The 26,146-nt window shown below is 40.9% G+C and overlaps 1 protein-coding gene across 3 annotated transcripts in view; it reads left to right on the plus strand.

The window, feature by feature from the left end:
* The first annotated feature begins 1,180 nt into the window (after nt 1–1,180).
* LOC122656782 (DNA-directed RNA polymerases II and IV subunit 5A) overlaps nt 1,181–26,146 on the plus strand; it is a 46,733-nt gene continuing 21,767 nt past the window's right edge. Inside the window, exons 1-2 of one of the 3 annotated variants that reach the window (XM_043851434.1) lie at nt 1,181–1,452; nt 24,804–24,983. In XM_043851434.1, coding sequence (XP_043707369.1) covers nt 1,258–1,452; nt 24,804–24,983 — 375 coding nt within the window. In that variant the 5' untranslated portion in view covers nt 1,181–1,257. Of the gene's footprint in view, nt 1,453–24,796; nt 24,984–26,146 lie in introns of all 3 variants that reach the window. The other 2 variants (XM_043851433.1, XM_043851432.1) reach the window with 2 other exon arrangements.

The raw sequence follows: 26,146 nt of genomic DNA on the forward strand, positions 1-26,146 counted from the left end.
CAGGGAGAGAGTCGAGAGGTAGAAGGGGGGATATTACACTTTCATGAATTAAACCATAGTATATTAGTAGTACACTTGCATGTTGATTTTTGATGTTGTAGGACATATATTATATCATAATAAATAACATTAAAAATAGAGAAAATAAAAAATAAAACATGGTCGACATGTCGATATATCGACGTGACACCCCACCACCGACTTGTGACGCTGTGACAACTATGCTGCAATTTGGATGGAATTTTTATCAAGACATTAGAAACATTTTCTGGATGTTTGAATGGATTCCATCTCTTTCCTCATGTGTTAATATTGGAAACAAGGTTTAAAATCTCATTTTGTTTAGGTGTTTCGGTCTGACTGAAAAATTTCGTTGATATATGGTATTTTTTCTGTGGGTGTAAAATGCCAAAATCACCGAGATTTCCGAAATTTCCGAAACAAGATGACCGAAATTATAGAGTTTTTCAAAATTTCCGAAATGAGAGAACCAAAATTTCCGACCAAAATTTTCAAAATATTGCATTTTTCAATTTGCTGTTGCATATCATTTTGACTTGACCGAGATACTAGAAATTCTCGAAATCTCAACCGAGACGAAACAAGTTTTTGTACTATGATTGGAAGTGTTATACTTATTGCTTTGAGAAAAAATATTGGATATTTTATATGGTGTGCAGGGTAGTCCCCCCATTTTGATAGCTCAAGTTGCTATGGACATTCTTTTCTGTATATTTCTAGTAGATTCGTTGCTTGATGGTATGATTATAAAGCAATACCAGCAAATTTTTGGATTATCACTTGCAATATGAGAATTATGGACCTTATTTGTTCAATAGCTAGACATCTTAATATAGTTCTATGTGGCTTTTTATAATTTGACTTTGTTGGGTTTCAAATATAATGTTACTACAAAACACCAAATCAATTTTCAATTTAAGTGGTTGTCGGATGTGTTTTCATTGTTTTTGTTACAGAAAAAAAAAGAAGAAGATTCCATTATCAAATATGTTCTCTAATTGTGACAAAAATAGAATAAAAGGGAAACAATCAAAAACCAATTTTCTGTTTTCAGAAAAAAAAAGGCGAACTGTAATTTAATGAGGCCATCATTTCTTTAATGTTTATTCCTTTTAATCTTCCATGCATCACATGATTTTCTTATGTGTAGGATTTATATATGCAGGTTGAGTTGAGCAGCTGAGGCGTTGGGTATTTAGTTGAGTTATACAGCTGTCTGAGTTTTCTAGTGTGAAAATGTCAGAAGAAGAAACCACAAGGCTATTTAGAATCAGGAGAACTGTAATGCAAATGTTGAAGGATCGTGGTTATTTGGTTGGAGATTTTGAGATTAATATGACCAAGGCCCAATTCATTGATAAATTCGGCGAGAGTGTCAAGAGGGAGGACCTTGTTATTAATAAGGCCAAACGAAATGAAACATCTGACCAGGTTATCATTTTTATTGTAGTTCCTTTTCTTTGTTTTCCTTTTCATTTATATGAATGTTTATTCTATCCATTTTGGCCTCCACTGCTGCTAATCTAAATTCTAAAATAAATGTGAGTCAAAGGCACTATGTTTAGGTTTCAATAAGTTCTTAAAGATTTGATGTTAATATGTTAGGGATTTAGCAGTTGGAAGTGCCTAGGGTGTGGTATTGATGATGGTTGAGGGCTATTTCATCTTTTGTATTACAGTATCAAGGTTGAGATCGGCACATAAATAATCAATGAAGAGAAGAGGAACGATAAGAGAATAAGGCTCTGTATGGCAACGCTTCTGTTTTTTTAAGTGTTTTTGGGTTCGGCACAATTTTATGTGTTTCTATGTTTTTTGAGTGTTTCTGGGTCCTGAAATGCTGTATGGTAACACTGAATGTTTTTGAAACTTAGAAGAAACAAAAATCTGTATGGGTCTCACTTAGCAAAATCGTTTCTGTTGTTTACCAAAAATTACGTAATTGCTATCTACCCCATGGCTTTTATACTTATGGTTTTTGAGGCAAAAAAATAAAATAAAAATTGCAAACATCACAATTAAAAACTACATAAATTGTTTAGGTACTACAAACATGAGTTTAAACAAGTTATTACAACTGAATTCTAGAGTTGAAATAAAACATAAACAAGAACAGTTGATATGGTCAGGTTCCATATCAACAAGAAGGTTGCAACGTCGAATACAAAATAGTTCGGTCGATTTCCTCTTAGTGGATGAGTACGAATGCCAGTCTTGAGAACATTATCATGGATGCGCTCATCAATATCCTTCTCGGGATTGTGGGCATCTACCCACTTGAAATGTCCTACATGATCTTCATTTGCAGGGCATTTGAGAAACCATTTTCTTGGATTTCTGTGTGCGAGACATCTTCAACACACACAGAAACCTAGGACGATGGTTACAACAAAATAATAATCTACTACATAAGCAATAAATATATTAGATAATGATGCATTGAACAAACAATTTGGATTGACTACGAAAGCAGAGATTCAATTTAACAAAAGCAATATTTCAGCAGATTTTTCACTTAAGTCATGTATTTGGTCTTAATTATCAAAGGTTCAACTGGGTCACAAGAAGTTTAAGAGATATTTTACTTTCCAAACCTGTAGGACAGCAAGCTTAAGAGATATTTATATATACTATCAAGCATTTGGCTTCAAGGAGCAAGAATTGACATTATTGAAAATACAAGATTGAGCTAAGCATGTTCAAAGCTGGATCAATATAGAGAAAAAATAATGCACTAGTGGCCAAGGCAGATATCGCTCCTTCAAGTACTGTGGTTGGTTCTGATGGGTCAAGTACAACCAAGATTAACAGGATAAAGAAAGTCATTGCCTGTTTCAGTTTCATCAAGTTCACGTCTTATTGAATTTCATGAGGGACCCTTAAGTGCAAATGGTTCCTCACTTGGTGTGGATGATGCCTTAAGTTCTGACAAGGGTTCAATGTGTCGGAAGAGAAACATACAGTTTCTGTTACTTGAGTAATGGTTAATATTGGTTCACAACCTTGTTCAATTGAGGTCAATGGATCAATTGGGAAAATGGCAAAGGAAGGATGTCCTGAGGCTATGGCTTCAACCAAAGCTAGCATTGATGTTAATGTTAGTCATGATGGGAAGTGCACAAGAAAGATTATGAAGAAAGGAAAATCACGGCCACAAGTTCAAGTTTTTCCATAAATATTTGGTTCAATTTAAGTGAAATGATCCTATTGGCTGTTAGGATCTTATATCCTATTGGTTACTTAGGAATTTTCTTAGTTTAAGTGTTTTAATTGTTTTTAAGTTGTTTATTCCTACCTCTCCACGATTTCTAGAAGGAGAGAGGATGAGATTTGTATTAGGAATTAGGCCTTAGCCTATTATTTATAATAAAACGTGGGAGGCTCCCCCACAGAATTTTCAGACTTAAGAATCGTTTTTTATGCTGCTGCTTGCTCTTTGAGAGTGTTCTTTGTGGATAATATCAAGGAGGCCTTGTGAGTCATATCAAGGTGGAAGGGATTGGTGGACTCCAATCGATTCCTTGCATCTGTTAAGATCGGGAGGTCCTGCTCAAGCTCATCTTCAAGTTGCCATTGAAGAACCTACAATCCAGTAAGTTATTTTACTGTTTTAGCAGTCCCCTTCTTCTTCTAACCCTCCAACCTAAGTTTCCATTAAAACCCATCGATCCCCATTAAACCCTAGATCATCAAAAGTCTGTCCAGCACAATTCCTTCGTTAGAATCCACCCAAAACTGGATCACAGCTCCCTTACACCACACCCTACACTCGACCTAGCTCCCAGCCCCATCTGTCCATAAAATCCGTAATTTCCCCTCACCATCATTGAAACCCAAAACCCTAAACCCTGCCCAGACCTAACCAGCCTGCAGAATTGAATTCAACCATATTACACTCGAACCTTCCCCATACTGCCCTTACCACTCGGTGAGAATCGCTGTCCAGAATTCCCCCTCCAAACCCTAAATTCATCTCTTTTCCTAATCCCCAAAACCCGAAACCCTAACCATAATTTTTCTGGAATTTCAATTTTCACTGAAACCTAATAAAACATATATCATTAGCTTTCCCTAAACCTGCCTAGCTTTATTATCTATCACACCTACCCATTACCATAACCCTAACCCTAAATCTTATCGAATTCCCCAAGTCTGCCCATTCGGCCAGTTGTTTAGGAAGGTCCTATTTATTGGCTCCTAGTAGACCTATCCTATATCTAGAACTACATTAAGTGGTATTAGAGCCATGGATGAATATGGCAATCTAGTGCTCAATACAAATCTGCCACCTCCACCTGATCCCATGGCTGCCATCATGGAGATGCTCCAGAAGCTTTCGGCAGAGCAGAAATTTATCAATGATCGATTACAAGTTATGAAACAAAGGTAGATTACACCTCTTAGGGACAGCAACAGTCCCTTAGAAGAGGACAGATTCCAAGTTAATTCTGAAGTACATGGAACCTTGGGAAGGAATAGAAATCACAGAAATAGATCCTGGGGTTCCACTGATTTTTACTTGCTCTCTCTCTCTCTCTCTCACTCTAAAAGTCTTCTTCCATGGTGTGATTCCCGACGAGATTAGAGAGAACGATGAGCCCCTCGCTCGCTCTCGCTCTCTCGTTCTCACCTCAGGAGGTTAATCTGAAAAGTCAGTGGAACCTGGTCGAGAGACTTGAGTACAGTTTTCAAGGTGACATCCCAGATCTCGCTCCTCCAACTTGCTCGAGATTTCTTGCTATCTACCTGGTTCATGGGGAGTTGCCGGTCGCTACTTAGTTTTCTTTTATTTATTTATTTTTTCCATTTACTCGAACCCATACCAGTGAAGCCACCGTGCTCGATCATCTGGGTATTTTTGTTCTTCGCCTGCAAATGATTAGGGTTTCGGGCAGCGAGATTTCTGGTTTATGACCTGCCGCGAAGGTTTATTTGGTGGCCTACAGGTTTTTTCCACCGAAACCATATTGTAATCCCTTCGTCTCTCTCCTTGGTTAAACCCATCCCAAGCCCCACTAATGACTCCCTTCTACGGCTCTACCCCATTCCAAGCCCCACTCACGACTCCCCTCCATTCACGACTCTCACATTCCAAACCCCACTCACGACCCCCCTCAACTCAACCCCATTCCAACCCTCACTCACGACCCCCCCTCCACATCTTAATTCCCTTCGTCTCTCTCTACCCCCTCTGCCCCATCCATTCCCGAATCCCTCACCTACCATCTACCGAGGGGTTACCCCCCTCCTCCCCCCCCCCCCCAAAAAAAAAAAGAAAAGAAAAGAAAAAAAAAAGTCTCTCTCTACCCCCTCTGCCCCATGCATTCCCGAATCCCTCACCTACCATCCACTGAGGGGTTATCCCACACCCACAAAAAAAAAAAAAAAAAAAAAAAACACAAAACAGTAGTAGTGTGCTTGGCCATGGTTTTTTTTTTTTTTGGTGGGCAGTAGGATACACACAGACAATAGGGTAGTAGGCTCCATATATCTGTGAGGGACATCTTACCTCTAATCGTTTTGAAAGTGCATCCTATTACTTGTTTACTGCTCTGGTTGAATCTTGTGCAGAAAATTGAGATTCTGAAACTTTATTGTTATCTGGTCTTGTGTTGATTTGTTACTATATTTTGACACTTATAAGGTTGTTTATGATTGTATGTTAATATCATATTACCCTTTCATATTTACATAGGCGTTGTCATCCTTTGGATTGTTGTATGTCATCTATTTATGCACTGTCAACTACTTGAGTGCTAAACGTTATATTTTTGTTTGTTATTGAATCCAGTTGCTACTTTTGCTTTGGCCTGATTTGTTGTAGCCTTTATAGCTTTTATATATTTCAGGTTTTACTACATATACCTCCTATTGACGATAATTTGAACAACTTGTTTACCCCTCATATTTGTTATTAATTGAATCTTGTGCATATACTGTGTCTATCTCATTTTGCTATGATCTATCACTTTTGTTTTGACGAGATCACTTATATATTTTATTAAGTAACCTCTTGGCACTTTACCGTATTAACCATACTTTTCATATTACATCTGTATATAGTATTTACCTTATATTGGTGCGTCAGGTAGGCAATCAACACTATATTCTATTCAGCCAATCCCTCTTGCATGGATCCTAATTTTTTTTTTATTCCTTTTGATTTTCTCTTACCTTGTCTTATATCATGTCTTTCAGTTCTAATTGTGTTTATAAGCATAGGATTAGATTTGCATCCTGGAACATCGGATCTTTGATGGGTAAGAGTATGGAGCTGATAGATGTTATGCGGCGAAGAAGGATTAATGTTGCATGCATTCAAGAAACAAGATGGAAGGGTCACTAAGCCAGGGCGTTAGATGATTTCAAACTATGGTACTTGGGAAACGAAAACGGGAGAGGAGTGGGTATAGTGGTGGGTAAAGACCTTAAGAACGAAGTTGTGGATGTTAAAAGATTTGGAGTTAGGATCATATCAATCAAGCTGGTGCTAGACAACAAGGTTATCAACATAGTTAGCGCGTACGCTCCCCCGGCAGGTTTGGATGAGAGTGTTAAAATGCAATTCTGGGAACACATGGATGGATTATCGTAAGGTTTTGATCAGGGAGAGAAAATTATTATTGGAGGTGAACTTAACGGACATGTGGGCAGAGATCGTAGAGGTTTTGAAGAGGTTCACGGAGGATACAGAGTTGGAGAGACAAATGAAGAGGGGATCTCTGTATTAGACTTTGCGATAGCGTTTGACCTGTGCATTGCAAATATATTTTTTAAAAAGAGAGACGAACATTCAGTTACCTACAAGAGTGGGTGACATGCAAGCCAAATTGAATTTTTCCTAACTTGAAGGACTGACAGACTTGTATGTAAGGATTGTAAGGTTATACCTGGAGAGAGCTTAACCACTCAACATAGGCTGGTGGTCTTGGATATGTACCTCGGTATGAGGCAACGTAAGAAGGCGAAACAGGTTTTCCCTAAGATAAGATGGGAGCGACTACAGGGAGTTCTTCTAGAATCATTTACCGATAAAGTAGCTCTACAAGGAAAGTGGGATTTTGACAGAGATACCAACGAGATGTGGACTGAGATGACGACTTATATTAAGAAGGTTGCTAAAGAAGTCTTAGGGATTTCAAAAGGTATGCGTTTAGCCCCTAGAGAAACTTGATGGTAGGATGACGAGGTTCAAGCGGCCATTAAGACTAAGAAAGATCGTTTTAAGACTTGGCAAAGGATCAACGAGGGAGGTAAAGTGAGATATTATGCGGCCAGGAGAGAAGCTAGGAAGATTGTGGGGAAAGCAAGAGCGAAGAAATATGATGACCTCTATGATAAACTTAATACAAAGGAAGGGGAAAATGTAATGTATCGGATAGCTAAAACAAGGGAAAGGAAGAGCAGAGATTTGGACCATGTGAGATGCATCAAGAGTGATGATGGTAGAGTACTAATACGAGATGAGGACATTCTGAAGAGATGGGGTGAATATTTTTACAACCTACTAAATGGAGTTACCGTGACTGATAGGATGGTTTTGGAAGTGGGGAGGAATAGTCTTGAAGCCAACACACGTCATGGACATCTACAACAAGTTGGCGAGGCCGAAGCTAAAGAGGCCCTACGAAAGATAAAGGTTGGTAAAACACCATGACCGGATGAGATCCCAATTGAAATGTGGAAGAGCTTAGGAGTTGGGGGGTATCTTGGCTAACCAAGCTGTTTAACAAGATTTTGAGTATAAAGAAAATGCCAGATGAGTGGAGGAGAAGCACAGTAGTTCCAATTTATAAGAATAAAGGTGTTGTCCTAAATTGAAATGACTATAGAGGCATAAAACTAATGAGTCATACCATGAAACTATGGGAAAAATCATTGAAGCCCACCTAAGAAGAGAAACTGATATATCGAAGAACCAATTTGGTTTTATGCCAGAGAGATCCACAACAAAAGCTATCTACCTTTTAAGGAGGCTTATAGAAATATTTAGAGCGTACAAAAGGAACCTCCATATGATCTTTATCGACCTAGAAAAGGCCTACGACAGAGTCCCTAGAGAGCTCATTTGGCATGTCCTAGGGAAGAGAAGGAGTTCCAATAACTATGTGGATATAATTAAGGACATGTATGAGGGCGTGGTGACAAGTGTCAGAACTACAGAGGGAAAAAGTAGTGAATTCCTTATTACAATTGGGTTACACCAAGGATCAGCTCTAAGCCCTTATTTGTTTGTACTCATCATGGATGATTTAACCAGACACATCCAAGATGAGGTCCCTTGGTGTATGCTTTTCGTTGATGATATTGTTTTGATAGATGAGACAGTGGAAGGGATTAATGCAAAGTTGGTGTTATGGAGATCAAGCTTGGAATCACGAGGTTTTAAGTTAAGCAGAACAAAGACAGAATAGATGATGTATAACTTCAGTCAAACCAGGAGAGGTGATGAGGTGGTGAGACTTAAGGGGCAAGAGTTACCACAAAGCGAATGCTTTTGATGCCTGGGATCAATCATTAACAAAGAAGGTGATATAGAGGATGATGTCTCCCATAGAATTAAAGTAGGATGGCTGAAATGGAGAGGTGCTTCGGGAGTGTTATGTGACAAATGCATGCCTGTTAAGCTTAAGGGGAAATTCTACAGGACAGTAATAAGACCGGCCATGACTTATGGAGCGGAATGTTGGGCAGTTAAGAAGAGTTATATAGATAAGATGAGTGTAGCAGAGATGAGGATGTTGAGAAGGATGTGTGCCGATTGAGGTGGTATGGTCATGTACAACGGAGACCTATGGATGCAACGGTAAGGAAGAGTGACCAGATTCAGTTTTAAGGAGCTAAAAGAGGTAGGGGCAGGCCTAAATTGACTATTGGAGAAGTGGTAAGAAAGGATATGCATGTGGTAGGGGCCGTAGGGCTCGATCCTAGTATGATTGCAGATATAGTTGTTTGGAGGACAAAGACCAGTGTAGCCGACCCCTTGTAGGGGAATGTTCTTGGGATGCTGCTTTGACTACCGCGTGGACGTCTTCCTTTACTTATTGTATTTTTTACTTCCTCTTACTCCTTTCTTCTTTTTACTTCCTTTATTTCTATTACTGTCATTAGCCTCTATTGGATCCATGTAGCCGACCCCATTTAGTTGGGATAAGGTTATGGTTGTTGTAGAGATAGGCGCAGACATGACAGAGATGGATACAAAGAAGACATGGACAGAATTAGAGAAGACCCTCAAAGGCCTAATTTTGAGGAGTATTTGAGATCCTACTTCACTTCAGATGAAGCTTCCAATCAAAGGTATGATACACAAAAGGTGAAGCTTGAGCTGAAGGAGTTCGATGGGAACCATGAACTCAGGTATTCTATGACTAGCTTGCTGCCCTTGATGATTATTTTGATTGGTATGATTTGCCTGCAGATAGAAAGATGAGATAGGCACGTACCAAGCTGGTTGGCCCTGCCCGAGAATGGTAGCGCACTGCAGAGAGGGACATGGAACTTGATGGCCATGCACCTACTAATTGGGACGACATGAGGTATGATTTAAGGGAGAAATATCTGCTCAGGTATTACAGAGCACATTTGCTAGACCAATTCAACTCCCTCCGCCAAGGGACTATGACCGTATCTAAGTACATGCAGAAGTTTGATGCCCTTTCTTCTCGTACTGGCACTAGAGAGGGTACCACTTAGATGCTATCTCGGTTTCGACTGGGATTGAGGGCTGATATTATCAGAGCTATCGGTGTAGCTGATGTTAGGGATGTCCGAGACTGTTTTGAGAAGGCATTGAAGGCTGAAGTGTTATTGGCTGCCAATAGAAAGTTTGGTTCTTCTGCCGTCGACACCAATAAAACTTTTCGAGCCTCCAAGTCTATTATTAATGGTTACACTCGAGCTGGACATTCTGCTGCTGGTTCTACTTGATCAGGCCCTTTTGTTGGTAGTTCTTCCCGCCCTACAACCCCTCCACGTGCTAATCTTAAAGGTAAGCTCCCATGGACAGCAATGATCCCTACTAGTGTTTCCACTGCAATTAGATTGGGCATTATGCCAAGGAATGCCCACAAAAACATAAACCTGTTAATGTGGCTAAGAAGGAAGATGAAACCCCTAACGATTACAATGAACCGGGTTTCCATGCTTATCCCCATCCGATGATGACGACTTAGCTGGTTACTATGAAGATTTGGGAGGTGATACTCGAGGTGTTCATGTTATTACTCAAGTACTGATGGATGAAGTGGCTGAAGATGAACAGGTGGTTGAGAGCATTCCCCAGGAAGACAATGACATTCAAGATGCTGTTCTAGAAGAGATAGAGCTCGATGAGAAGGCTACCAACATTGAAGATACTATGGAGGTTGAACACATAGAGTTTGTGACGCCACCTTGGTTCTTTGAAGAGACGGCTCCACGACTTGAAGACTTTATTCCTACTGTTCCAGCCTCACCAGAATTTTGTTTGGGATGTGTTAAAGCTGCCACTCACATGCTGATTCCTCCTCATCACCACAAAATTCGAGGACGAGTTTCTTCAAGTCAAAATAGTACTTGGAGTCATACTAATGATGTCAAAAAGCTTTGCCTCGGGTTGCAGGAGTGTTTCATGGACTTCACCCATTCATCGGAGATGAATGTTTTTAAGTCGGGGAGAGTTGATGCAGATCTAAGCATCCACGAGCTGAAGAAGCCACCCTAATCATAGGGTCTTAGCTAGGAGCCTTAGTTATTTTAGCCTTAGTTTATTTTCTGTTTTCTATACTTAACTTTTTTTTTTTCCATTCAATTGTAAACTTAAATTGAACCAGTTCATATTTGGTTCAATTTAAGTGAAAATGATCCTATTGGCTGTTAAGATCTTATATCCTATTGGTTACTTGGGAATCTTCTTAGTTTAAGTGTTTTAATTGTTTTTAAGTTGTTTATTCCTACCTCTCCACGATTTCTGAAAGGAGAGAGAATTAGATTTGTATTAGGAATTAGGCCTTAAGCCTATTATTTATAATAAAACGTGGGAGGCTCCCCCACAGAATTTTCAGACTTAAGAATCGTTTTTTATGCTGCGGCCATGAATGCTGCTGCTTGCTCTTTGAGAGTGTTCTTTGTGGGTAATATAAAGGAGGCCTTGTGAGTCATATCAAGGTGGAAGGGATTGGTGGACTCCGATCGACTCCTTGCATCTGTTAAGATCGGGAGGTCCTGCTCAAGCTCATCTTCAAGCTGCCATTGAAGAACCTACAATCCAGTAAGTTATTTTATTGTTTTAGCATTCCCCTTCTTCTTCTAACCCTCCAACCTAAGCTTCCATTAAAATCCATTGATTCCCATTAAACCCTAGATCATCTAAAGTCTGTCCAGCACAGTTCCTTCGTTAGAATTCACCCAAAACTGGATCACAGCTCCCTTACACCACACCCTACACTCGACCTAGCTCCCAGCCCCATCTATCCATAAAATCCGTATTTTCCCCTCCCCATCATTGAAACCCAAAACCCTAGAACCTGCCCAGACCTAACCAGCCTACAGAATTCAACCGTATTACACTCGAACCTTCCCTGCCCTTACCACTCGGCCCGAAGCACTGTCCAGAATTCCCCCTCCAAACCCTAAATTCATCTCTTTTCCTAATTCCCAAAACCCGAAACCCTAACCCTAATTTTTTTGGAATTTCAATTTTCACTTAAACCTAATAAAACGTATATCATTAGCTTCCCGTAGACCTGCCTAGCTTTATCATCTATCATACCTATCCATTACCATAACCCTAACCCTAAATCTGACCTAATTCCCCAAGTCTGCCCATTCGGCCAGCTGTTTTGGAAGGTCCTGGTTATTGGCTCCTAGTAGACCTATCCTCTATCTAGGACCACATTAAGAACCATGTTGCATAAAATACTAGCATGATTGATAAGTGTGTTGGAACTTGTTTTAATTTTTTCTTGACAATCCAATTGAATGACGTAAAACATGCGTTGTTGCAACTCATTCATGCTGTTTGTTTTTTTATAATTCTTGGCCTTTTTTTGGGGGTGGGGAGGGGAGTTAAGGAGACTGTTATAGGTAGTCTCTTGTGGAAATTGAAGAGAAAGGAATCGTCAATTAGATCCACCCATTCTCTCATCATGAAACCTGTGGCCTGTTATAAAGCTTTGACTAGTAAAGGGATCTTGCTAACACTTCATGTATTGCCTGGATAGATGAGGTCTGGATGTAGAAAATATGGTTAAAAACAAAATTGTGATAGAGGGGACCAGTGAAGCCATGCGTGCGGGGATCTCAAGATTTAGAGTTTGTATTGTTTCTTGTATGTTTTTTTGCCTTTGAATCATGATCTGATTCATAGTTGTCTAGATGACACCTAGGCGACTACTATAACCAAGGTGTGGGTTGCTAAGTTAGCCAAGGCACCTGAACCCAAAAAAAATAAAAATAAGGGAGAAATGGGGGTTGGGTGAGTGGAAAATCATGGAAGGGAGGGAGGAAACAGCAGCAGCAGCAAAAGAAGAGGAACCTACACATTTGAATACTCTATTTTTGGATTTGTTTTTGAATCTCCATGGTTTGGCATTGAGTTGTCCGGACTCCGGAGTTGAGGATGAAGGAGAAAGACTTATCTTCTGTCTTTTGTTTTATTACTATATTGTTAATTTGTTATTTCCTATATATATTTGCAAGGAAGATACCTATTTTATTTTATACATTGGTGTTGAATAATGTACACTAGAATACTGTGGGGGTATTCTGGTCCTTTTAGGTTGTTTACTTATTATTTCATTAGGTACTGCTTACTCTTCTAATAGAGTCGGTTAGAGTAGATTAGGGGTAATTCTGTCCTATTTTATATTTCTCAGTTATTATAAATAGAGGGTTTGTCTAATCAATAAGATCACTCAAGCATTACAATCTATTTTTCTTCCATCTTCTCTTCTCTGTTTTCTCCTCTCTAAAGTTACTGGTTACAGGTCCTATGTTTTCTACATGGTATCAGAGATAGGCAACCAGTGACTAATTCTCTCCAAGATTGCCGTTTTGAGAGTCGTTTAGGGCTTCTTGTTTTTAGAAAGAAACCCTAGTTCATCGAAGACCTAGGACCTGTAACCAATAACTTTAGAGAGGAGAAAAGAGAGAAGAGAAGACGGAAGAAGAATAGATTGTAATGCTTGAGTGATCTTATTGATCAGAAGTCCGCTATTTATAATAACTGAGAAAGATAAAATAGGACAGAATTGCCCCTAATCTATTCTAGCCGACTCTATTAGAAGAGTAGGCAGTACATAATGAAATAATAAGTAAACAGCCTAAAAGGACCAGAATACCTGGGGGTATTCTGGTGTACATTATTCAACACTCCCCCTCAAGCTGGAGTATACATATATGAAAAGGAAGCTCCATGTCACGGACTTAGACCTCTCTAAGCAACTGTGTTGACACTTAGCACTCATGCTAGCACTAAGTCAGCCTTTCCACAACTCTAGCAAGGGACTTGGGAAGAGAACTTAGAGAACACAAGAGAGTTTGAGAGAATGGAATTTGTATTGCAATAGAAAGCTTGATAGCTCACTTGCTTGGTTGGTTGGTTGGGTGGTGCCTTGGCCAAATGAGGCCTCCTCTATTTATAGGCAACCAAGAACCCAAAGAATGCCTAAGATATTTTCAAGTGTCCTCCATCCAATGGTGGAGAACTTTCTAGCCTAAGAGACTAGAACCTTCCCACCTCCTTTGTGGAGGACTCTATCTACTTGGAGAACTCTAGAAGTCTCCTCTTTCCTTAGCTATTTACAAGGCCTCTCTAGAAGCTTCTTCTAGAACCTTCTTTGACCATCCTTGCTTCTAGAGGTTCTAGACTATCTCTAGACTCTTCTCCAAGTGTAGAGAGTTCTAGGCCATGGATTTGGTCTTAGCCCAAGTTCCAAGTCCATGGGCTTGCAAGTTAGGCCTATGGGCCTTTGTTGGGCGGGCTGTGATACTCTCTCCCGCCTAAGTTGGCGACGTCCTCATCGCAACCTTCTTGGGGAACTTTGGTATATGGCCTGCATGAACGCCTGTATAACCTCCTCTCGTGTGAAGTAGCAGCGTCCATTGAGCCACAGTTTGAGTCTTCCATGTTTCTTTCTTATGACCTCGTATGGGCCAGTGTATTGACGAGCCTTCTCCTTGGACACCTCCTTTAGGGACTTGTCGAGCACTAAGTCCCTGCCTTTGAAGTTTATCGGTCACCTTCTTTTACCAGCCCTTCTCTTTCTCTTCTTCTTGGTCTTGTCTTTGCAAGACCGAGCCACATCCACCTTCCCCTTAGGTGGTGATTGTTTGTGCATCCCTGATGGCCTGATGTCCTTGCATCCATCAAGGGTCTTTTTAACTGACTTGGGTAGTGCTTCCATGAGGCTGATTTTCTTCTCCTCGAGCAATGCGGCGAAATATGTGTCTTCTCCCTTCTTGACTCCCTTCTCTAGTTGCATTGCTGACAAAAGCTTGGGGCCTTCCTTGGTCCCTTGCACCGTCGGGACCAAACATGGAGCACCTTCCTCCATGATGCAAACCGTGTTGATGAATGGCATGGGTATGGCCTTAACCCTTCTAAGGCAATCCATGCCAAACACCATTTGATAGTCATCCATAGGCACCACCGACAAGTCTACGGTGCCTTTCCACGTCCCGATGCTCATATCGACCCCTCGAGCGACACCTTCTTTGGGACGAGCTTGGGAGTTGACTGCCTTCAGCCATCCTCCCTCCTTGGACACCTTTAGTCCAAGCTTCTTTGCCTCCTTCGTCGAGACAAAGTTGTGTGTAGCACCAGTGTCGACAATAGCACGTGAGGGCTTCTTGTTGATGTACACCTCCACATATATAAGCCCCTTTTGAGAGGTAGTGGCCTTGACCTAATGTAGTCCTAGAATAGGAGATAATCCTACTAGGAGCCAGATATAAGCAAGGTCTGGTCAAGCCTGCTGTTTGGGGCTGATTAGGGGCTGTTTTAGGGCAAAATTAGGGTTTAGGATGGGAATTTGGGAATGGGGTTTATAGGGTATTAATGGGCAGGTCTAGGGGGTCAATATGGTATAAAAAGGTTAGGGTTTGGATGAGTTTTGAAATTCTGCAATTTTGGACAGAATTGAGTTGCAGGTTTTGGGCTTTAATGGAGTTAGGGTTTATGGGATTCAAACAAAAAATAAAGGGGATCAATTGGGGGAAGGGATTAGAGGGTTAGAAGAAGAAATTGGGTGTCAAACTTACTGGAGATTCCACTGGCAGCAGCTTGAACAGATGTGAAGGATAGAACCACCTTCGAATTGAAGAAGATCCTCCCAGCCGTCACGGCGTAAGGAGTCAACCGGATTCCACCAGTCCCTTTCCACCTTGATAGAACCACAAGGATGCACACTCAACAGAGCAACACTCAATAGAGCAGGGCAGCAGCTATGGCAGCAAACAAAAAGCTTTTCATTAATCAAATTCGTGTTCAATGCTGGCCTCCCTTACAAACTTATATAGAAGACTCAAAAATAGACTTAGACATTAAAAAGGAATGGCCTAATCCTATCCCTAACCTATTAGGTAATTTAAATTGACTAGGAAACTAAAATACTAAAGGAAATAGACTCAAAACATAGCTGGACTTATAGAGTCCTAATGCAGCCCAACTTACATCACATGACCACTTAAATTGTCACATGACCACTCAACCAAGTCACATGATCACTTAAATTGAACCAATTGGATGCAACCAATTTGAACCGGTTCAATTAGAAAACATAAAAATAAACTAAGTATTGGGCTAATCCCGTATGCAACCTATGTACCCCTAGTTTAGGCTCATTAAAGTGGCCTAATACATAGAAAACCCTTGGGAACAAAGGCCCAACATGTATATAACCCAACCCTAGGCCTATTTCTAAAGAAATAAGCCAATATCTATGATGAATTATCATCACTTGACCTCTGTCGTCTTGGCCTTGATGGCACCCAATTGTTGTAGGGACCCCATGCGTGCTTCGTCTTCACCCTTCTCAAGTAGGGCGTTAAGAGCTTTCCTCTTGGGGCAATCCCTAGCCTAATGTGGCCCATCGCACAAGAAGCACTTGTCTTTCGGAGTGAACTTGTCATTCTTGTCATACTTGGCCTTATCCTCATTGCTTGCACGGTTTTGCTATTTCCTTCCTTGGGAGGGTATCTCTTGGGACCCTTCTCTCCCCCACCATTTACACAATTGCTCTTCTTAGCCTTGGTATTATCTTCCCTCCTAAACTCCAATGACTCCACCGTTGCTATGGCCGAAGCAAGATCTTGCACGCCTCGGCGTTGAAGTTCTTGCGCGGCCCAGCCTTGGAGGCCATCCATGAAGTTGAAGGAGTTCTTCATCAGTCATACTAGGGACCTCAAGCATGAGTGTTGAGAATTCCTTGACGTAGTCCCTAATAGGCCTTGTGTGCTTGAGCCTTTTGAGACTTTTTCTAGCCAAGAAAGCAGCATTTTCTGGATAGAATTGCTTCTTTAGTTCTTTCTTGAACTCATCCCACGTGTCTATGATGCACGTACCTCTTTCAATATCAGCATACCTCCTACGCCACCATAGAGTCGCAGTATCAGTAAGGTAGAGTGTCGCGTTCTGCACCTTTGTTGCCACATCGTCAAGCGCCATCGCCTCGAAATACCTCTCCATGTGTCATAAGAAGCTGTCGACTTCACGTGCATCTCTCTTCCCATTAAACGCCTTGAGCCTTGGTGCCTTTACCCTAGGCACCTCACGCGAGGTAGTGGCTCCCCCGGCTGCTGCCCTCCTACACATGGCCTAATCAGCTTGCACTTCATTAATGCGAGCATCCATCTTCGCCAATGCCTCCCATACTTGAGTCTTGAAGGTGGCAAACTCCTCCTGTTAGGCGTGTACTATGGTGTTGAGAGTGCTTTGTAGGGACTCCTTGAGCTCCCCCATGTGGCTCATAAGCTCCTCCTTGAGCTCCACGACGTGGCCTTCGAGCTCCTCCCCGCTTTGCTCCACAACATCGAGGCGCTCCTTCACCTCGGCCGTTGCTAGCTCCACCCGAGCTAATTGTGGATCCACAGCACCACCAACATCTACGGACTTGTCTTTACCTCTTCGCCTCTCCTTGTTGGGAATGACCTCCCTTCCACAGACTTGCTCGTTCATCTACATGTCCACCACTTCTGAGGGATTAGTAGACATTTCCACAAGTATGCTCCCTCGCAACCGAAGCTCTGATACCGCAATTGTCACGGACTTGGACCTCTCTAAGCAACCGTGCCAGCACTTAGCACTCACGTTAGCACTAAGTCAGCTTTTCCACAACTCTAGCAAGGGACTTGGGAAGAGAACTTAGGAACACAAGAGGGTTTGAGACAATGGAACTTGTATTGCACTAGAAAGCTTGAGTACAAAGCTTGATAGCTCACTTGTTTGGTTGGTTGGTTGGGTGGTGCCTTGGCCAAATGAGGCCTCCTCTATTTATAGGCAACTAAGAACCCAAAGAATGCCTAAGATATTTACAAGTGCCCTCCATCCAATGGTGGAGAACTTTCTAGCCTAAGAGACTAGAACCTTCCCACCTCCTTTGTGGAGGACTCTAAGCTACTTGGAGAACTTTAGAAGTCTGCTCTTTCCTTAGCTATTTACAAGGCTTCTCTAGAAGCTTCTTCTAGAACCTTCTTTGACCATCCTTGCTTCTAAAGGTTCTAGACTATCTCTAGACTCTTCTCCAAGTGTAGTGAGTTCTAGGCCATGGACTTGGTCTTAGCCCAAGTTCCAAGTCCATGGGCTTGCAAGTTAGGCCTATGGGCCTTTGTTGGGCGGGCTGTGACATCCAGCTTGGACTAATAAAGAAAAAAAAAAAATGCTACACCAGTCTTGAATAGTAGTCGTAGACTCCAGTGAGCACAGAGAGAACTCCAATCAACCACCATAGAGCACGTAGTCGTAGACTCCAGTGAGCACAGAGAGAACTCCAATCAACTACCATAAAGCACACACTCCAACATTCTAACACTCCCCCTCAAGTTGGCGCATATAAAGCACAAGTGCCCAACTTGAACAAAATAGGAAGAAACAGAGTCGTAACAGTGTCCAGCTTGACACACTGGTGGATGGATGAAGCTCCCAAATAATCTTGGACATAATAAATCTTCAAGAACTAGAGATAATTGATCTTCAAAACCTGGATTGACTTGATTAGCAAACCGGGACAGGATTGTTCTGCAAAGCCTGAGAAGGGTCAATCTTCAAAATAGAGAGAAACATCGATCTTAATAAAGGCAGAAAAAAAAGGGCAGACACAATCTTCCAAAAAAGGCAACTTTCATCGATCTTCAATAACTGTTCAGTGATGAATCTCGGATCTTCACAGTAACATAAAATCTTGAAGATAAATAAATAGGGCAGCAAACATCAGAAAAACCTGAATCAAACCAACTGTAAATCCTCAAATAGGCAACCAAACAAGATTCCAAAAATATCTTCAATACTTCAATCTCCCCCTCATGGCAAATTCAGCCCAGTAACAAGAGATACCCAATGGCAATGGTGGAAAAAATTGGCAATGGTGGAAAAAATTGGTCTTCAATGTTTTGCACAAATGTTCTGCAATGTCTGCAAGTTTTAGCAAGTTCTGCAATGTCTGCAAGTTTCTGCAAGTTCTGCAACCCCTCACGTGTATTACTATGATAATGGCAAAAAGTGTAATTTTTCAGAATTTTCCAAAGGTGCTATTGGTAATTAAAATGGAAGGAATGGCAAAATTATAATTTACCAAAAATTTCCAAAGGTGTTATGGGTAAATACCAAAGGTATGGGATATGAAGGGAATTAGAATTATTGAAAGGGAATGGAGTTGGAAAAAGGATGGCTTGGCTGTAATTTGGTTGAAATCCATTTTTAAATACAATCCAAACCAAAGGGCAAACTAGTAATAAACCAGAATTTTCAAGGGTCAACTAGGTAGTCAAATAGGGAAATGGCAGAATTGCAAATAACACAAAGTTGAAAACGGGATGGCATTCTGGTAAATATGGTGAACAGTATAGGATTCCTTTGAAAGAAACAAAGAGGACCGTAGGGTCAAGGATTAAATAAGTTCAAAGGGTAAGGGCAAAGCTGGAAGTGGAAAAAGAAAAAGAATAACAATTGAAATAACAATTGAAAAATGGAGGGGCATACTTGTCATTGTGCTGAAGTACCCCTCTTCTTCTCCACGACATAACTCCAAGGCAACCCAAACCCTTTGCTGGAACAGAGGCGTGAACACCACGGCAGTAAGGAATCGAAGCCAACAGTAGGGTGGAAAAAATCTATCCAAATAAATTTTCCCACAGCAAGAATCAACCCTTGAAACCAGATCAGCAGTAGTAGCCATCAATCAATTCTTCAAACCAGGAAATACCAGAACCATAGCAGCGGTAGCCAAAGATGTAGAACGAGAGGCGGAAACACCATCTCCTCCTTGAGGTTGATTGTAGCAACGATCCAGGGAAGGATTTATAGAATCGTGGACCAAGCCAGGGCTCATGTAGGAGAAGACTGCTTCTTCCTCACGATTTCTTCTCAGCCATATTCGAAACAGACCTGGCGGTAACCAAGAAACCATAAAAAATCGGCTCCCTGCAACTGAATCTGGCGGTAGGGTAGAAGTTTAAATCTGATCTGTAGCATGATGACCAGAATTGATCTTTTAAATCTGATCTGTAGAATGATGACCAGAATTGATCTCCACAGACTGAAGAAAAAAACTTCAAATCTGAACAACCGTGATCAACAACTTGAGATGATCTGCAGAAGTCGATCTTCAAGAGGGAAGAATCGATTCTTGATAAGGCAGAATAATCTTTAAAAAACATGCGTTCATCGATCTTCATTGGCTGGCCAGCAGATAAATAAGTCTACAAATCAGAAACAGATCTGCAAGAAACAGATCCTGTGTCTTCAATGAAAAAAACCCAGATTGAATCTGGAAAAAAAGAAAGGATTGATGCAAGCTTTTAATCTCCTCAAAAGGGAAGAATCGATCTTCAAAACAGGGAGCACTTGTAGCAAATCGAATCAGCAACTCAATGTAAGAAACCCTAGTTCTTCTTCTTCTTCGATGAACTAGGGTTTCTTTCTAAAAACAAGAAACTCTAAACGACTCTCAAAACGGCAATCTTGGAGAGTATCAATCACTGGTTGCCTGGCTCTGATACCATGTAGAAAATGTAGGACTTGTAACCAGTAACTTTAGAGAGGAGAAAAGAGAGAAGAGAAGATGGAAGAAGAATGGATTGTAATGCTTGAGTGATCTTATTGATCAGACAAGCCCTCTATTTATAATAACTGAGAAAGATAAAATAGGACAGAATTACCCCTAATATAGCTAGCCGACTCTATTAGAAGAGTAGGTAGTACATAATGAAATAATAAGTAAACAACCTAAAAGGACCAGAATACTGGTGTACATTATTCAACACTCCCCCTCAAGCTGGAGTATACATATATTAAAAGGAAGTTCCGGATTGGACTAATAAGAAAAAAAATAAATGCTACATCAGTCTTGAAGAGTAGTCGGAGACTCCAGTGAGCACAGAGAGAACTCCAATCAACCACCATAAAGCACGTAGTCGTAGACTCCAGTGAGCACAGAGAGAACTCCAATCAACCACCATAAAGCACACACTCCAACATTCTAACAATTTGCCATTTGCATCTTTAAGTAATAGAATTGTTTTATAGAAGAAGACCTTGTTGAAATTAAAACTTGAAGAAAGTCTAATATTTTACGCATAGATCCCCCTTTAATATTTTATGGCTTCTGATAGGTATTGCCTAGGTGCCTGCCTTGTCGCCATGACAAATATGATCCAATGGGTCTTGTGGAAGCTCAACTTGTTCATACAAATCAAAATTGGCAGTTAGAAAGAAGAATATGAAAATAGTTGGTTTTGGGGTTAGGTTGTGGGGCAGCAGTTCACACACTACTATATGCACCACGTCTCTACAGAACATTATTATGCATATAGACTATGATGCATGCTTGTGTACGCTTGTGGAGGTTCTGCCTCTGGGGTTTAAAAAAGGCAAATCCAATGAAATTAGTTTTTTTGACGCTTTTCTACCTGAAGCCCGATAAGACTAGAACCCTTCTTTTTTTTGGGGTGCGGGGGGGGGGGGGGGTTGGGTGGGGTGTGGCTTCTCAAGTTCCGCAGTAAAGACTACTACAACAACAACAACAAACTCAGCCTTATCCCAACTTAATGGGGTCGGCTACATGGATCCAAACAAAAGAAAGTGTGTGAAACATAGTTTTAACCCCCCCCCCTCCCCCCCAAAAAAAAAAAAAAAAAAAAAAAAAAAAGAGAAGGATGTGGAAAGAGATGAGGGAAAGATGGGAAATAAATAGAGAAATGAAAGATGAAACATAGTAAGTGGAAAGAGGCATAGCCCAATTCGTTAGGAGAATCTGAGCTAAATGGGGTCTACGACATGGAATATTGACCTCCAGTAGGCTCTGTCTGAGGTCATACTTGGAACAAGCCCTAGCCTATGCATGTCCTTCGTCACCACTTCTCCTATGGTTATTTTAGGTCTGCCCCTAGCTCTTTTAGCTCCTTCAATCAGAATCATATCACTCCTCCTTACTGGGGCGTCACTAGGCCTCCGTTGAATATGACCATGCCACCTTAAACGACTCTCTCGTAGTTTGTCATCGATCGGTGCTACTCCTAAGTCTGATCTAATAAGTTCATTCCGTACTTTATCCTTACTTGTTTTTCCACACATCCATCTTAACATCCTCATCTCTGCTACACAAAGCTTATCAATATGACACTTCTTAACGGCCCAACATTCTGTCCCATACATCATGGCCGGTCGAACAATAGTCCTATAGAATTTTCCTTTAAGCTTTAAAGGAAAACGCTGGTCACACAACACTCCAGATGCACCTCTCCATTTCATCCATCCCACTTTAATTCTCTATGAAACATCATCCTCTATATTACCTTCTTTATTGATGATAGATCCCAGATATCTAAAATAGTCACTTTGTGGTATCTCTCTTTCCTCAATTCGCACCATATTAGTTTCCATCATAGTGTGACTAAAATTACGCATCATATACTTCGTCGTTGTCCTACTAATCTTAAGGTCTCTTGTTTCTAAGGTTGTTCTCCAAAGCTCTAACTTAGCGTTAATCCCCTCTTTCGTCTCATCTACTAAAATGATATCATCGGCGAAGAGCATACACCACAGGACCTTGTCTTGAATGCTCTTGGTTAGTTCATCCATGATAAGCGCAAATAGATAAGGACTTAAGGCAGATTCCTGATGTAACCCAATCGTAATTGGGAATTCCTTGCCTTTCCCTCCCACAGATCTTACACTAGTTACCACTCCTTCATACATATCTTTAATTACCTGCACATATGTACTGACATTCCTCTCTTCACTAGAGTATGGTGGATTAAATCTCTAGGGACTCGGTCATAGGCTTTTTCCAGGTCAATGAAGACCATATGGAGATCCTTCTTTCTATCTCTATACCTTTCCATGAGCCTCCTCAATAAGTAGATAGCCTCAGTTGGTTGTGGATCTACCTGGCATGAAGCCAAACTGGTTCACCAAGATAAAAGTCTCCCTTCTCAAATGGGCTTCAATAACCTTCTCCCAAAGTTTCATAGTGTGACTCATTAACTCTATACTTCTATAGTTATTGCAGCTCTAAATATCACCTTTCTTTTTGTAAACTGGGACTACAATGCTTCTCCTCCAATCATTTGGCATCCTCTTTGTGTGCATAATTCTGTTAAAAAACTTGGTTAACCAATAAACCCCACAACTACCTAAGGCTTTCTATACTTCTATTGAAATCTCATCAGGGCCTGGAGTCTTGCCAGCTTTCATCTTTCTTAATGCTTCTTTAACTTTAGCCGCACTAACCTTTCTTACATAACCATGATGTGTGGTATTGTGTTGACTAGAGTGCTCGATTGGGTCAATACTACTCGGCCCATCTCCATTAAGTGGGTTATAGATATACTCGTCCCATCTCTTCTGTAACTTTTGGCTCCTCCTGCTCCATAAAGATTCTAACATTGTTAGTTCCATCCTCCGAAAGTCACTATTGAGATCGTGGACTCTTTCCTGGGGGAGGCGAGGCGTTGCGTTGAGCCTGTTAAAGGAGAGGTTGCTATTGCTTTCTTGATCGATTGGTCCGGTTGTTGATGGCTATTCCAAATCCGATGGTTGGCTTTCTTTCCCATTCTATGGTTGGCCTCCCCTTTTTCAATCTGCACTATCCCTGTAAGTTGGCTTCTAGAAGCCACCCCAGAAGCAAACCCAAACATGTTTATAGGGGGCAATTCCCTCTTTTCCCCTCTCGGCTATGCTACTGCTTGTGCTACAGTTGGCTTATATTGTATTGATGGCTTGTTTTCTTCGTTTACTCCACAAAAACTTCCATAGTAATGGAGTGAAATATACCAGATGTATGAAACATCCTCATGAAGCTAATTTATATGGAAAAGATTCTTCTGGAACATTAGTTCTTCTAAGGACAAGGCATTTTCTCTTTCTTTAAACGTTTGTGATCATTGCTTGTGGTAGTATTACCTAACTGATGTATTTCCAAGTTAGATAAAGTAATGAATTAAGGAGTTCGTTTCTCGGTTATTTTTTTGGGTGAATAAAAAATTCATTACCAAAGAGAGAAAGATACAGCAGCTCCCTTAGGGAGCGAGAAGAAAGAAAAGAAAAGCCAGCTCCTCAAACAATAGAGGGTTGGAGAGAAATGGAGGACAGACCCCAGGAGACAACAATAAGCCTGTTCCTTGGGGTGTCATTACAAAAAGAGGGAGGGACCGAAGATAAGCGGGCTTTGATTTTAAAATAAATGAAATCCCAAATCTGCTGATGAGTACGAGATTTGGAGGTCCGTTTCCTAAGGTTACGCTCCATCCAGATGTGATTAATGGCGGCACAAAAAGCTAATTTACCCACTGTGTCGCAACTTGAAGAACCAGCAAAAGTCTTAGCAATCCAAAGCCACTCTCTACTGAATGGCAAAATTCTACGACGTCAGGCCAACATTTTACTAAGATCCCCTCCCAAATAGCCAAGGAGAAGGGGCAAGCAAAGAAAGGTGCTTAGTGTCTTCCTCATTGTTCCAGCAAAGGCAGCAAGAAGGAGAAGCAGCAATCTGGCGATGGCGAAGGAAGGACTGAGTTGGAAGACAGTTGGAGAGTGCTCGCCAGGCTGTGAAGCAGTGACGGGGGATGTGATGCTTGAACCAAAGGAGCTTTCTCCAAGGTGCAGGAGAACTTTTGATGCGAATATGATCCCAGGCAGCTTTTGCAGAGAAGGAACCCGTCTTGGAAGGCGACCACATGACACAATCACCTCTCCCAAGATTGATGGATGGGACAGCAGACCAAATGTTGGAGAGAGTCTGATGCAAAGAAGGCGGCGGGTCCCAACCAGAGGGGTTGAGGATATCAGCAACCTGAGCATTTTTGGGGATGCCTGAACTGTAGATAACTCTAGGGCTAACAAGATGGAGAAGGATGCCCATAGGATGCCAGTAATCCAGCCAGAGGGAAGTAGTGGAACCATCACCAATGCGGGTGCATATAGCTCCTTGGACTAGGGATTGAGTAGCTCGTTTCTTGGTTATTATTTGTTCATAGTAGGGAAAAATCTGAATTTTAGTTTGCATAGGCATTGAATCTTTCATGGTATTTTTCTATATTGCAGTGTGTTAATGCTCATAATTTTCTTCTGTAATATTTTGGATCAGATATATATTTTCTTTCCAGAGGAGCAGAAGGTTGGTGTTAAGACACTGAAGACTTATACCAACCGTATGAAATCAGAGAATGTATTCAGAGCAATATTGGTTGTTCAACAAAATTTGACTCCATTTGCCAAGACATGCGTTAGTGAAGTAGCAGCAAAGTTTCACTTGGAAATTTTTCAGGTCAGTCCTTTATGCTTCTATGATGAAATAATGAAGATGGAGTCGGGTTTTGTTTCATTCTGATGCCATTATGCATACAGTATCTGAAGGTGGCTAGTTTGGTCTATGTTTGGGTCTGAATCTAATTCTGAGAATTCTTGATTCTGGCCAATCCTTGAATCTTGGATTCTAGCTCAATTCTGAGAATTACAAAATCATGTTCACAGCAAATTAATAATGCTCTCTAATTCTGATAACTAGAATTCAAGAATCAAGTGTGGTTGGAACAACATTCTGATATGGCAGATAGTCTATATTTTGGCCCAACACAGCAAATTCTTTTTTTGCATAAATTCTTCCATTCTAAATTACACCATCCTTCCAGCTATTTCTTTCTGTTATAATTATATTCCACGTGAATGCAAAGTATTTGCCATACCAATGAACAACCGAAACTGCTGGACACCAGTTAGGAAATTGATGCAGATAGGCGTTGGATAAATTAGGAATTATTTTATTTATTTCCTTTTCTTTATTTCAGCCATAGATTGAAGTAGAGTTTGAGTCGAAGTTTGTTTCAGTTGAGTCCATAATAGAGTTTAACTCTATTTTTGTTTCAATTAGGATTTCTTTGTTTCAGTTTCAGAGTAGGAGTCTTCAATTATTTTCTTTAAATACCATTGTAATCAAACAATACAGGAAATTAGATTTGACTGTTTGAGAGTTGAATGAAATTTATTTGGGTCAAGTCGATGGCTGTCATGAGCCTTGCGTGCATCTCTTCCCTCCTCTGATTTGTTCCTCTTCTCCTTCGTCTTCTTCTTCTCTGAGTGTCTTCACCCTTCAATCACGGTACCCTGTTCAGTGGTACTGTCAGGCCCTTGCAAAACCCCAATTGAATTTCCCTCTGTTCAATCTCAGGTGTGGGGTTTATACTTGCCTACCAGAAGCAACTTCAACTCCAGGAGCTCACGTCCTAAGCCCTTGTTGAAGATCGAATCAGAGCTGGTTTCTCCACTGGAATAATCATCACTGTCAGTCCCTGATTCCAGATCTCACATATTTATTTCAAGCAGAATTTTGAGGCTATTTCTTGTTGGGATCGGCAGACCTTGGCACTGCAATTTTGCAATTTTGTTCCAGAAATTGCAAGGAGAAACATCTTCATATGAGGGAGTTCCCTC

The sequence above is a fragment of the Telopea speciosissima genome, chromosome 3 (genome assembly GCF_018873765.1).
Source record: "Telopea speciosissima isolate NSW1024214 ecotype Mountain lineage chromosome 3, Tspe_v1, whole genome shotgun sequence".
NCBI classification, from domain to species: Eukaryota; Viridiplantae; Streptophyta; class Magnoliopsida; order Proteales; family Proteaceae; genus Telopea; species Telopea speciosissima.